The sequence below is a fragment of the Pectinophora gossypiella genome, chromosome 23 (genome assembly GCF_024362695.1).
Source record: "Pectinophora gossypiella chromosome 23, ilPecGoss1.1, whole genome shotgun sequence".
NCBI lineage: Eukaryota > Metazoa > Arthropoda > Insecta > Lepidoptera > Gelechiidae > Pectinophora > Pectinophora gossypiella.
This window is the reverse complement of record NC_065426.1, coordinates 9,583,471-9,598,580: the sequence shown is the minus strand read 5'-3', so window position 1 is coordinate 9,598,580 and position 15,110 is coordinate 9,583,471. Positions and strand designations below refer to the sequence as shown.

The 15,110-nt window shown below is 37.3% G+C and overlaps 1 protein-coding gene across 3 annotated transcripts in view; it reads left to right on the top strand.

Annotated features, from left to right (window-relative positions):
- Positions 1-14,949, top strand: part of LOC126377545 (facilitated trehalose transporter Tret1-like) — a 124,768-nt gene extending 109,819 nt beyond the window's left edge. For all 3 annotated transcript variants that reach the window (XM_050025339.1, XM_050025337.1, XM_050025338.1), the window contains one exon: positions 12,224-14,949. In XM_050025339.1, coding sequence (XP_049881296.1) covers positions 12,224-13,255 — 1,032 coding nt within the window. In that variant the 3' untranslated portion in view covers positions 13,256-14,949. The remainder of the gene's footprint in view (positions 1-12,223) is intronic.
- The last annotated feature ends 161 nt before the right edge of the window (positions 14,950-15,110 follow it).

The following is a 15,110-nucleotide window of genomic DNA, read 5'->3' as shown; positions in this document are numbered from 1 at the left end:
GAAGCCACTCAGCAACCACAATCCACCATGTTAGCAATGACGGCAGACCTGGTGAACCGGTTTAATGGACAAGATGGAACGTATTCCGTGGATAAATGGATATCTGAGATCGAAGATAATGCAGAAATCTTCGGATGGACTCCATTACAGCAACTGCTCGTAGCGCGACGTTCACTTACCGGTACTGCAGAGTTGTGGCTAAAATCAGAAAAAACTTTCAAGACATGGGACGACCTAAAAACAGCTATATCCAAGGAATTTTCAAGCACATTAGATGCTAAGGCGATACATGAGCTAATGAGCGCACGGAAAAAGAAAAAAGATGAAAGTTGTTTGGACTATCTTTTAGTTATGAAGGAGTTGGGAAAAAGAGGAAAACTTCCCGACTATGTCGCTATAAAATATATAGTTGACGGAATTATGGATTTAGAATCGAACAAAATCATGCTATACGGAATTAAGACCTATGGAGAACTCAAGGAAAAAATACAAGTGTACGAATTATTAAAAGCTAAGACAAGAAAACAATATCAAGAACGTCAAGAAAAACAAAATCATCATGAAAACAAAACTACTTTCATACGTTGTTACAACTGCGGAGATAAGGGTCATTCATCGACGGATTGTCCTAACAAAAGTAAGGGGGCAAAATGCTACAAGTGCAATGAGTTCGGACATATTGCTACATCATGCAAAAATAAGACGGAAATGACGAATAACAGCCAATCGCGAAGCAACGGAAATTATAAGGCATCATGGAATTTCGGAAGACCGAATGTGAACGGAAGATCGCAGTGGCGCCAATCTTATCAATCTCAGAATGAACCAGCGTCAAGTGCGACAACTTCAAGAAATACAACGGCGATGTTCGGAGCGATGGAATCGGCGAAACTCATTTCAAGCGAATACGATGACAGCGGTGATGGCGGCAATATGCAAAATCAAGCTGACAACTTTGACGTTAGAAAGAATGAATGTATGGAGCGGAATGTCAAGATGACGTCTTCATTTTTGAACGAGAGCGAGATATGCGTATCCGATGTTTCAACAAACAAGATTGAGGTTATGAAAAACGAAATTATTGCGCGTAAGCCGGAAAAAAATATTGAACTGTGCGGTAAACAAATAAATGCATTAATCGATTCGGGTAGTGACATGAACTTGATACGTGACGACTTTTGTTCAACGATTTGTGTGGAAAAATACGACGAAAACATAACAATGCGTGGACTTGGCGATTCGTGTGTAAGATCTTTGGGACTTATTAAGATAGATTTCTGTGTAGATGATCGTAAATATTATCAAGTGACCTTTCATATTGTTCCAAAAGAGTGTATGCCATATAAATTGATAATTGGTCAAGAATTTTTGAAAACTGTAGTAATGGTTATGAAAGAAGGATCAGTGTGGTTATTTCCGAAAGACGAAGAGTGGTTGACGAATGTTAATTGTTTTCCTTGCACTGTTGATCTATTAGGTACCGTCAGCGATCCAGCTCTGAAACAAGAAGTTATCAAGTTAGTAGAAAATTACCAGCCAAAGCAGACCAAAGAAGTACCAGTGGAATTGAAGATCATTCTCAAGGACGACATACCTGTGGCACAGCGACCGCGGCGTGTTTCTGTTAAGGAGCAAGAAGAAGTAGACAAGCAGATAGAACAGTGGTTGAAAGACGGAATTATAAAGGTTAGTTACTCTGATTATGCTAGTCCTCTGGTTTTAGTGAAAAAGAAGGATAATACCATAAGGATTTGTGTGGATTACAGGCTACTGAACAAGAAAATAATAAAGGATGAATACCCATTACCAATTATAGACAATCTTATTGACAAACTGACTAATGCAAAAGTGTTTTCAGCTCTTGACTTGAAAAATGGTTATTTTCATTTGAAGATTAACAAGGAGTGTACAAAATATACAGCTTTTGTTACCATGACAGGGCAGTATGAATTTTTAAGGGCACCATTTGGTTTGGCTACGTGTCCTAAGGTTTTCATGAGATATATCACAGCTGTTTTCAGGGATTTGATATCACGCGGTATTGTAATGATATTCATAGACGATTTATTAATTCCAGCAGAGAACGAAGAAGAGGCGGTTCAGCGTTTAACAGAAGTACTTCAGATTGCATCAGAATATGGACTGAATATTAATTGGCAAAAATCACAACTTATGGTGAAGAAAGTAGAATACCTTGGACATGTTATACAGAATGGAATAGTAATGCCTTCTCCAGAGAAAACTGAGGTAGTATTGAAATACCCAGAACCACAGAATATCAAACAACTACATAGTTTTTTGGGGCTATGTTCTTACTTCAGAAAATTCATTCAAGGATATGCACAGATAGCGCAACCATTAACAGATTTATTAAGAAAAGACAAACAGTTTCATTTCACAGAAGAACATAAACAAGTTTTTAGAACTCTCAAAGAAAAATTAGGAAATGATCCAGTACTAAGAATATATGATCCCACGGCGATCACAGAATTACATACCGATGCTTCTTGTACAGCTTACTCAGCTATATTGATGCAAAAGTGCAATGAAGATGGAGAGTTGCATCCAGTTCATTACATGAGTCGAAGAACAACAGAAGCAGAAAGCAAGTACACAAGCTATGAGCTAGAGGCTTTAGCCATCATAGAAGGCGTCAAGAAATTCAGGCACTACCTACATGGAATATGTTTCAAGATAGTCACAGATTGTAAAGCCTTTCAAATGACATTGAACAAGAAAGATTTGGCTATGTCTACAAGAGTTGCACGTTGGATTCTGTTACTCCAAGACTATGATTTTACTATTGAACATCGAAGTGGTATAAAAATGCGACATACTGATGCATTAAGTCGTATTCCATATGTTGCTGTTACAACAACAGACCTACACAAGGAGCTACAGTGTGCCCAAGAAAGTGATGATGGTTTGAAGGCAATTAAAGACGTACTGACACAAGGAAAATCATATAATGACTACTATCTACATCAAGGCTTACTATGTAAAGGACCAGATCAGGCATTAGTGGTTCCCAGGAAGATGGAAAATGAAATCATAAGAAGAGCTCATGAAAATGGTCATTTTGCAAAAAAGAAGACTATGGAATTGATTAGAAAAGACTACTACATAGATAACCTAGAAAGGAAAATAACTGAGTTTATATCAGCATGTGTACCTTGTATTTTAGGAAACAGGAAAGAGGGAAAGCAAGAGGGATTTCTACATCCACTAAATAAAGAAAATGGACCATTACACACATTACATGTGGACCATATTGGCCCTCTAGCAGAAACTAAGAAGAAATATAACCATATATTGACTGTTGTGGATGGATTTACAAAATTTGTTTGGATTTTTCCAGTGAAAACAGTAACATCTAAGGAAACTATTGAAAAACTATTGATTTTACAACAGACATTTGGAAATCCAGTTAGAATTGTCAGTGACAGGGGTACAGCATTCACTAGTAAGGATTTTGAAGAGTACTGCACTAATGAAGAAATTGAACACTGTAAAATAACTACAGGAGTGCCAAGAGGAAACGGACAAGTGGAGCGTATTCACCGTACAATAATATCAGTACTTACCAAGATGAACATTGAAGATCCATCACACTGGTATAAGCATACTAGTAAACTACAGAGAGCTTTAAATAGCACCTACCATAGAAGCATAAAAACAACACCATTTGAACTACTTACTGGAGTTAAAATGAGACAGAAAGAAGACCTACAGCTTATAGATATGTTAAAAGAAGAATATATTAGTAATTTTATAGAACAGAGGGAAGAAACAAGGAAAAGAGCTAAAGAACAAATACTAAACATACAAGAAGAAAATAGAAGAAATTTTGATAAGAAAAGAAAAGACAGCACAAAGTATAAAATAGGAGATTTAGTTGCTATTAAAAGAACACAGTTTGGAACAGCTATGAAACTAAAAGCAAAATATTTGGGACCCTACAAGATAACAGGAATAAATGGAAATGATAGATACAATGTAGAGAAGATAACAGATACTGGTGAAGGACCTAAGAAAACCACTACATGTGCAGAGTATATGAAGAAATGGGAGAGAAATTAAACACCATATTTTAGGTAAATGTAAAATTTAATTATGTTTTTTTGTTCCAGGTTTTCACAATTTACTATACAGTATGAAAGGGATGAATGTCGGTTTTTTTTTGTAATTTCTTTTTATTATTTAACACTATTAAAAGAAAGTCACTAGATAATAGGTACTTACCAATGGTTGTTCAGTTATAAATTATATACTTACTTGTAAACAGTTCCTATAATGATAAGACTTAAGTGATAAGGTCTATTTTTTTTAAATTTAAGAAAAGTTTACTTATAACATAAAAATAGTTTATGTAGTTAAGACTACAACATTGTTTTGTTATTTAAAAAAGCTATAATACTTTTATGTCATACTTTAGTGTTTAAAGAATTTACTGTTTTGTTAGTAATATTATGATAATTACTACAATTTGTTTGCATTTATAGTACTCTAAAACATAAACTTACATTTAATTTTGTATATGGTTAAAAACATAAGACTGTATAAAATGTGTAAGGAGTTATAATGTACAGTGTGATAAGGTGTATGTGTATGTAAGTTGATAGGTATATAAGGTGATAAGATTGTTTTGTGAGGTTATATGTGAAAGTGTAAGAAGTTGGATGAAAGATTTTGTGTGAGGTGTTGTGATATTATGTTGTGATAGTTATTGTTTAAGTAAAGTAAAAGTTGTAAAGTAAAGTTGTTAAGTGTATTATTGTAGCATGTGTATGGGTGTGTCTGAGGGCAGACATTGTTCAGGACGGCCGAGTGTGGGATAAGTAAGAGGCTGAATGTTGATTTCTGAACGAAGACGAATAAAGAAAAGATGGATGAGTGACTTGAAATGAACGGTGTGAACGGATTGAGATGACTGACTGATTTTTAAAAAGAGACGTTGGGTGAGAGTCGAGGTGGAAGGGTGTTATTTTTTGATCTGCGTTAATTGTTAATATTTTCAATTAGAAAGTGTAATGTCTGCGTGCTAGTTAAGAAGAAAAAATAAAAAAAAGTGTTAAAGGTGCTAACGTGTTTAATTCTCGCCCGACGATCCCACATATCTCTATTATCACATTGCTTCTCCACTGTTTCTTTCTTCACTCCGCTGTTTAAACCACTGTTTCCATCATAGAACCAAATAGAAAACAAATAATAAGTACTTTGAAGTTTAAAAATAATTAGAATTCTCAGTTTAGATTCTGTGTGAAATAAATTCCTAATGTTTTTAAAACATCATTGTTTTAAATCGATTCTGCTACCTATTGATGGATCGTAGTTTCCCATTCTCACATTTTATTCATTATAACCATAACAATTTTATTAATATAAATAAAACAAAACATTTTATTGTAATTTATACTCCCGTTGATTGAGGACTTTGAGTTTGAATTCATGTTTGGATTATAGATAATTGATATCACGTGGTATCGTCGTAGTTTCGTTGTATTACCCCTTCCGGTTGATTAAGGGGAGGCCTGTGCCCAACAGTGGGACGTATATAGACTGTTTATATGATATCACGTAGTTTCCAGGATTTGTGCATGATAATGGCTCTGTCAAGTCGGAACAATTGTGTTTACAATTACACCACCGAATCATCCTCCTGTACTTGTGAAATTTTTCGTCTATAGAATCCGTAATAAAACTGTCACAGACAAGAAAAGACGAAAAAAAGTAAAGTTCACCTAACGCAAAACAAGCAATCATTATTCCACTCCCACCAATCAATCAATTCTAATACGTGTACCTATATGAGGAAAAAGTAAATTTTCGCACATACATCGCTACACAAAAGATCGTTATTAGAAACTAGTGGTTTAACAAAAACAACTAGACATACATACGTGACATACGGACGGATAGGTTGGCCAACTTCTTCTTCGGATAGAAAGAAATGGAAAAGCAGGTGAGTTTCCCAAAAATTATGGAATAGGGCATGAAGGAAACGATTATTCTTTCTTTACCTTTGTTTATTTTTAACCTTTTATAGTCTTCTACGTTTTCCTCTTTTAAAAACAACCATCCCCCATTTCCCTGTCATTCCACAATTCCCTTCTCTCTCTCGCTCATTTTGCCCAGCAGTGGGGCACGAAAGCCTACAAAAAAAGCTGGGGGGGTTAAAATGGCCACATCGAAGCAATTCAACTGGTAAGACTACTCGGTAAGGCCAGGCGCGCACTATGAGTTTTTCGCCGCGCGCCAGAACAGAGCAGCGGCATAATGTCGCACTGTAATACTGCGCCGCTGCGGCGGCTCTGCCGTCAAGTGCGCGCAATACAATTTAAAACTGTTTAGTGCAGTATTACAGAGCGACATTATGCCGCTGCTTTTTTCTGCCGCGCGGCGAAAAAGTCGTAGTGCGCGCCTGGCCTAAGACTACAGGGAATAGGGGAATATTTGTTGTTTTATCATGGAATCAATTTTGTCCAACCATTCCTGCAGTGTGTCTCAATGTTTAACAGCTAACTGAGCAAGCGGTTTAGAGGCTGTTATCCCATAAAACGTGTATTATGCCTCCTTTTACTTAGAACAACGCGAACAGAGGTTCCCTGGGTTTGTATGGAACCTCGGGCTTTAGGCAGTTCTTCCACTATCAGCTAGCACAACGATGCAACAAGCTAGCTGGTAAGTACGACAATAATAAAAAGGCAGCGACATTTCCAATATCACAATCTTCTGATGAAACTATTTTTTTTTTTGACTTTTGATGCTCTTGGCCCCAGACTTGTCCGAAGGCATTGGCTTATTTAAATAAATATAAATATATTTATTCGTTTATTGCACACAGCCTCCGTGGTCTAGTGGTTAAGCCGTTAGGCTCACAATCTGGAGGCCCGGGTTCGATTCCCTATGAGACATTTCCGAAATCACTTTGTGAGACTGTCCTTTATTTGGTAAAGATATTGCAAGCTTGAATCACTTGATTGTACAAAAAAGCAAGATGAAATAGAAATAGAAATATAAATGTTTCATTGCGACCATGTGTTCGTACAAAATGATTCCGTGCGTCGGGGGCACGTTAAGGAGTATGCTCCATAACCCCTCCGGTTGATTGAGGGGAGGCATGTGCCCGGCAGTGGGACAATTTTTTGCACACAGAACAAAATAAATAATATTTAAATTGATAATTGTCATTTATTGTATTTTATGTGATATTGTAGGTATTATTTCGTTTCCCTTTAAGTTGGCTTAAGTATAAAAACGTAAAACAGCCGAATATAAAATAAAGTAATCTAATAAATGTACCAAAGCGAGTACAAAGTAAGAGATCATATTATGGAAGGACAATGAATGGGGATTTGGTTGTTTATGGTACGAGTTATTGTTGGCGCTCAATAAAACGAGTTTGGCGTTTGCGGCGAGCGCGCGGTGGCTGTCATTTGAATTTGACAGATAAAACAAATACTTCTAATCTTCATCTTGTGACGTCGACGCATGTTTTTATGTATCTAACTTTTTATTAAACTTCTTATGTTAAAACCATCTTAAATTAGCAAGAAAACATCTTTAAACTGAATTGAGGCATCTTCATTGAAAAGTACCCGAATAATCCCACTGGAGCAGATCGGATACAACAGTTATAGTGAGTTACAATTAATGTAGGTTGGTTAATGAATGGGACGGAAGGAAGTTTTTAAAAAACTAAGGTGATTGTCTATGTTCGGATTGTCGTCGGAATGTAAGAGCCATTTGGTTTTTTGAACATAAAAGGAATCAAGATAATTACAATATCCCTTTTTAATTCTATATACAAATATTTATCTTAGCTCTTCATAGCTAGCAGTGAGACGGTTGCCGTAAGTCTTCATTTGTTTTGCCCCCAGTTTAGCTGAAGTATTTGCCGAGATGCGAAAGAAGTTTTCTTAAAGCCACAGTGTTGTTGTGGGATCGTAAAAAATACACATTTAACACCATTCTAGTTAGCATTACAATGCTTTTAACTTGAAGTAGTTAAGTTACTATAGGAACTTGGTTGCCAGACGGAAATGCATTTTGTCGGTGAGCTAACAAAAGCGCGCAAGTCGTACAAAAAAGCTGTAAGCACCTATAAACTAAGGCTTAGGGGGCTTCGACTAGCTAGCTAGTAAAGAACAACACGGGAAAGGAGTAGACATACAGTCATGCGTGAGCAATATCGTGTACCCACTTTAGAACCCTGTCGCACTATCATATTTGACATTTAATGAGACTTACGGTTTAATTTGTTAAAAAAGTTAATGTGACATGGTACTAAAGTGTACACATATTAATGCTCGTGACCGTACAGGCGTTCACCTTTGCGAACCTATTATGTCCCCGGGACAAAGAGGATAATTAATTGCCTATTTCTCCCATCAGGTGTCGCTACTGTTGAGTGTTCTATCGTATAAGAAGACCACTAGGCTCTGCACGGTAACAGCGTCGCGCGCGGTGCGAATTATATCGAGACCTTCGACCAATAACCGTTTGACGTCCATCTACATAGATACGAGTAGAATTCGTATCGTTTATTGGTTGAAGCGCTCAATATAATACACGCTGCGCTTGGCGCGGTTGTCATGCAGACACGGCTGGTATGCTCAAAAGTGACAGCTAACATTTCAAGGTTAGCCCAGCTGACGTCATCCCACACTACGTTGCCATTTCGTAAAATAAAATTACCCACGACCAATGTTTTTATATTTACTTTGCAAGGATATTTTGTACTTTTAGTAAAAGATTTACTTACAATTTTTATGATTTTTATATATTTTTCCAACTGATGGCTTTTTTTTCGTAACTCACCCTTCAGACGGGATACACTCCACGTTGCTCAAAACTTTATAGGAATTTATCACGAATTTTAGCTGGACTGTATGGAGAACTGTCAAAATTTATGAACACTCAACAGTGCTGCCACCTACATTTGAGCTTCCAACGTATTTCACTTTGTAAACTTAGGCTGCGTTTCCATTGACGCGGGGCTGTGCGGAGATGAGCGGAGATGTGCAGTAATCGAGCAATCACCGTGAGGGAGAGAGTGACAGAGCGTCTTCGTTTTTCGCTCTCTCGAACGCTGTGATTGGTCAAATCCGCACATCTCCGCTCTTCACCGCCCATCTCCGCGTCAATGGAAACACGGCCTTAAAATATGCCAGGCCAGAGTGACCGGCCAATCCGAGACGGTCACAAAAAACCGGACCTATCAAATCTTCAGGTTAGGTAAGCGGACCCAGTGAGAGCAGGATAACTCTAGGGAGATGATGCAGAATCTCGCCTATCCTGTTTATTTATTTACATCTAACGGAGACCTACAAACCAAGATGAAATCAAGTATCCCAATATAGGCGTGTATTTTATATCTAGTTTTTCTTTGACATTAACCTAAATAGAACTAGCTGTTTGTCCTGCGCTAGTTAAGGCTGCTAACACGATAACATACATAACATCACGCCTGTCTCCCGAAAGGGGTAGGCTGAGGTGAATAGTATATACATCCAATTGGCACCAGCTATGTTTAAGTCCCATGTAATAGAGGTCGAGCTTCCTTTTCGGCGGATAAGAAAATGACGAGTATAACTTAAAATAAAATTAGGAGGTGTGTGGAACCGGGGCCATTTCCAATGTAACTTTTTTCAGTAACACAGTTGGCTCGATCGTTATATACTTAGACGGCGATACGGCTCACGTTGGTATAGGTGTGGGTACGGTCACGAGCATTAATATGTATACTCTTTGGTACCATGTCACATTAACTTTTTTGACAAATTGAACTGTAAGTCTCACTAAATGTCAAATATGTTAGTACGACAGAGTCCTAAAGTGGGTACATTATATTGCTCATGACTGTACTTAGTTCATCTTGCGATGGATGTACCTCTAACTACCCCAATGGGAATATAATCGTGAGCTTATATACATCTCATAAAAAAAATAAAAAGACTCATCAAAACTAGGGCGACGTCTGCGAGATCGTGGTGGCGACCCCCGCTCCGGATCATACCTGGCTCAGCACATCTCGCTGGCCATCCAACGCGGCAACGCGGCCAGCGTGATGGGTACATTTGAGCCGGGCCGGGTATGCTCCGAGGCGGGCTATTTGACTAATTTTAAATGTAATTAATATCTAGTTTTTAAGCAATGACATGTGCTTTTTGTAACACTTATTTATTTATGACAATAAAAGATTATTCGTTTAAAAGACTCATATACTTAGTCTTCTTCTATGGTGTGGGTTGTGAGGTGAATTACCAACCTCATCAACTCTGGTGTCAGGGTTATTATTCAGCCGCCAAAGGCCCCTGACATGGCTCATGTAACGACTATTCATGTAGTTAAACTTTTTTTTCCATTTTGTTCCCCGCAAGTCCACTGCCGCAGTACAAAACGGTTTTTAAAGAATGTAATTCTATTTCTGTCCGCGCGAAAATATAAAAGATACAATAAAATTGGTTTAAAACGTTGTAGAATAAAATATCATGGATCGGATGTCGTGGTGGCATTCGGAACACTTGCCAAGAGAGAGGGTTACATGCAGAGATGCGCTGTTCCCGGGAATTTTCCCACTTTGGGCAAATTCCCCGGCAGTAAAACTCATGTAAAAAGAGTTTTATTACCTCAGAGTTTTATTAAGCTATAGGCAGACAAAACTAAAGTACACGAAAGAACAATTTAAAAAAAAGCAGACAATGGCCCCTATTCCTGTAGACACCTCCTAATTTTATTTTAAGTTATACCTGTCATTTTCTTATCCACCGAAAAGGAAAGGGACGGATGATTGACAAATGTTATTTTAAAATGAATGAGTGAATCAAAGAATCATCATCATTAGCCCTTTAACGTCCCTAACCTAACCTAACTGCTGGGGCACAGGCCTTCCCTATGGGTGGATAGGGAGATCGGGCCTTAAACCATCACGCGGGCACAGTGCGGATTGATGGTTATTAACGACTGCTAATGCAGCCGGGACCAACGGCTTAACGTGTCACCCATCCTATGACCGGCCTTTGCGAAAGTTACCGAGACCGAGCGCGTTAACCGCTGCGCCACCGAGCTCCTCGAAGGTAGGCCTGAGGGTGAGGGTGTGAGGGTTTGGGACGCGAACCCCGGCTCAGGACGGTGTCTGAGAGGAAGAATATTTGAAGGAATTAATCGACTCTAGTGGGTCGATAACGATAAGTCTCTTTCTTCGTTGTATAAGTTATGACAAAGTAGTGTATAGATCTGAAGTGGTGTTTAGAAAACAAACTAGCCATGTTGATTAACATTTTTTGTTTGGCATTCGTTATTCATTTCAGTATAGCGCAAGTCTCAGATTTCGTCGAGCCTTTAAAGATGCTCATTATAAATATACAAACTAATTGTAGGAATATTCTAGATCTAAATACATTTAACAGTTTACCCCGGAGGGCAATTGACGCGAGTTTATGTTCTGTTGTATGTGTCGTATCGTATGTCGTATATAGAGGAAATGACTGAAAACCAGCGCTGGATGGCACCATAACATGGCTCCATGGCAGCACAAGCTGAGCCATTTCCTTTTGCCCGTATTCGCAATATTCATAATTAAGTACTTAGTTTATATAGCTAATGTAAATTGTTACTGGCAATAAATTTATTTTATTCTTATTCTTATTATTCGTATCCAGATCTTAGAATTGATCATTTCATGAAATGGCCACATTTCATGAGATAGAATATCATTCGTTGGCCATATCATGATGTGTGTGATAGTTTGGGCATATCAATGAACACAAAATGTTTAACGATATGAGCAACTAAATGCATGATTACATGTCATGATAAGGCCAAACGTTGGCAGTCATACCGGTAGTGGCGCTGGAGTCTATTATATTTAAAACTTGGTTGATGTTATAATCGATGAATCAATGTAATTGAAAAATTTTCCATATTGATAGTACTTATACGTAGATTAGGTAAATAATTTTGACCCTAAGAAATTAATCGACTATTCGCATTTTTTACACCGCCTGCATTAACGATATGGCCAAACGTTGATTGAATGCCATTTGCCATAGATAAGGCCGCCATTTTGCCATATACCTAGAAAAGAGTCTTTTTGTAACTAGGTATTTCTTTTTATTTTGGTGCAATAAAGTATATTGGTATTTGTAATCCTTTTAAAAAGCTTTTCCATCGCCTCAATTTCATAATATGTAAATAATAGTTTCTTTTCCCTTGTCCCCAGGTCTACGTAACAGAAATCGCACTACCAGAAATCCGAGGTTGCCTGAGTTCAGTTCTCAAGATCCTGAACCAGATCGGAATCCTTATATCCTTCTCCGTTGGAGCCTACCTAAACTGGTACCACCTCGCCTTGGTCGTTGCCACTGCTCCCGTTCTACTATTCTTCGCTCTCCTCTTCATTCCTGAGACTCCATCCTCTCTTCTCCTGAGAGGAAAGGAGGAGAAAGCGGCTGAAGCGCTGCAATGGCTTCGGGGACCTGAAGCCGACATCAGACAAGAACTGGCTACAATCAGGACAAACATCTTGGCCAGCAAGCAGTATCATGACGGCAAAACCAGCAAGCTTAAAGTTCTCTTCTCTAAGAGATTGACAAGACCAGTTTTGATCACTTGCGGACTTATGTTCTTCCAGAAATTCACTGGAGCTCATGTCTTCAACTTCTACGCTGTACCACTTTTCAAGAAGACATTTAAAATGATGAACCCTCATGGAGGCGCTATAGCTACCAGTGTAGTCCAGTTATTGGCCTCATGCCTATCAGGAATGCTTATAGACCACGTAGGAAGGTTACCTCTACTCCTTGTTAGCGGAGTCATGATGTCTATCGCTTTAGCTGGCTTTGGTTCTTACCTCTACTACGACGATGTCTTTCGAAACACTTCAGACATCGCCAATACAGACGTAGGTGCTTACGATTGGATCCCTTTAATCTGTGTATTGACGTTCACCATAGCCTTTTCTCTAGGCATCAGTCCTATATCTTCTCTTTTGATAGGAGAATTGTTCCCTTTGGAATACAGAAGTACTGGTAGTGCCTTAGCGACGTCATTCAGCCATTTGTGTGGGTTCTTAAACGTGAAAACAAAAGCTGACTTCCAGGGACTAATAGGATTATATGGATTATTCTGGCTTTATGCTGGAATATCAGTACTAGGTTTATTATTCGTAGTCCTATTCGTACCTGAGACTAAAGGCAGGGAAATAGACGAAATGGACCCGAGATACGTCGAGTCTTTGTGCATTAATCGATAGTATTAACAAGTTTTAATTTAGGCTTAAAATTTTAGACGTGAAGTCAGCGTGTGTTGTAGAGTAGACGAGAATGTTGAGCTTAATTGATGACGTGATCACCGTTGATGAAATGATCGTTGTTGATGATGTGGTCATCACTGATAACGTGGTTAGTGGTCACCATTGATAACGTAGTCATCACTGATGATCATTGTTTATAATATGTTACTGTGATGATTATAAGATAGGTCGTTGTAGAAGCTCCTTTCAATGTTGATAGTTTTATGAATTCAACGTTGAGTGCCTTAGTATGTCTTCCTTCAGTATTATAGTTGCATTATTAAGTATCTTCCCACACTTTCTTTTCATCACAAATGACGATCTGAATTTCACAGCAATTGTGAAATTACTTACTTTAGATTTTAATAGATATGGACATGTATTTTGTGTCTTACTTTTATCAGGTATTATAATAGCAGCCAGACTAAAATATAAGATTTTAAGCAGTTTTCGTGTAGTTGACAAAACATCAGTACTTAATCAGTAACTATCAGTACTATAGAGAAGCAGAGGACAGGAGTCCTAGTACGGCTTTGAAATAGACTACTCTGGCGCCATCCCACTCGCGTCAGACAGAGTAGCGGAAGGTAAGAGGAAAACCACTGCCCTATTTTTCCCTAAAAAAGTAGCATGGAGAATGCTACACCGACAAGAGCGTGGCTTTTAAGTTAGTGTCAGATAAACAAGCAACGAAATTAGTTTCTAAAAAATAATTTATATAATACGACCTAGTTCTTCTGAGTAGAACTGTTATTATCATTTAGTGTTAAAGAAATGCGGATCAAAACCGTATGCAAATCTTTTCAGTGCTTATTGAGATCTTGTCATTTTTGCCATGCAGAAATTCAAAGACCTACTTATTGATGATGGTTGGAACTGACAAAAAGCAAATTAAATGGAGTTCTTCTTCAATTCTGACTGATGTGTTCTACCAACTGTACGTTAACTGCATAAAACGGTAACAGTATACAGCCATTTTTTTTCGGCAGCTAATTTTTCTTCTTTGACCTTTTTCCATACAAAATATGTAGGCATCTTTTCTTATGATATTATTGTAAATATGTTGTTGATAGAGAATAAGACTTGTCTGTATTATGATCACTGTCTTGATTATAAATAAATTCCTAAAATAAGTATGTATGGCTGCATAACGATTGCAATTTACGCGTAAGGAAACAATATTTGACAAGAATTTTCAAATATATTTTGAATCACAATGGTGCCAGTGACAGAGATAATAATAAATACTATAAAATATATATTTTATTTTTTATTATGCAGAATATAAACATTATATTGGTTAATAACCATTAAAATACATGGCCAAAATTAAATATTGTATAGAAAAAAAAATCTTAAACCTTTTGGTGCTAAAAAGGTGCCTTAAATGTTTTCTAAAAGTATACAAAATATATTATATTAAAACCTTGTTATACCTAGTGAATGTTATGTATATACATACAGTATTAAGTTTGTATATAGATTAAAAAGTTGTATGGAAGACTTTAATGAATTTATTTAATAAAATAAAACGTTACAAAATATTCATGTGTTGCCATACGAATTAGGATTTAGGTATAAATTTAAATATTTGTATTTTAATGTACTTAAAACAGTTCGAATTTAAGGTGTTTTAAATAAACTGTGAAATTGTATGTTTTTCTTTTCTTTTTTTATACACGCTTTATACACGATTTTAGTGTCATCGGGGTTCGAACCCGGAGTTTTCTTATTGTATTTTTGTCCTGCTGTTATTCTAACAGGACAAAGGAAGGATATGTTAACAAACCTTAAACTATCGATGGGATTGGCATAA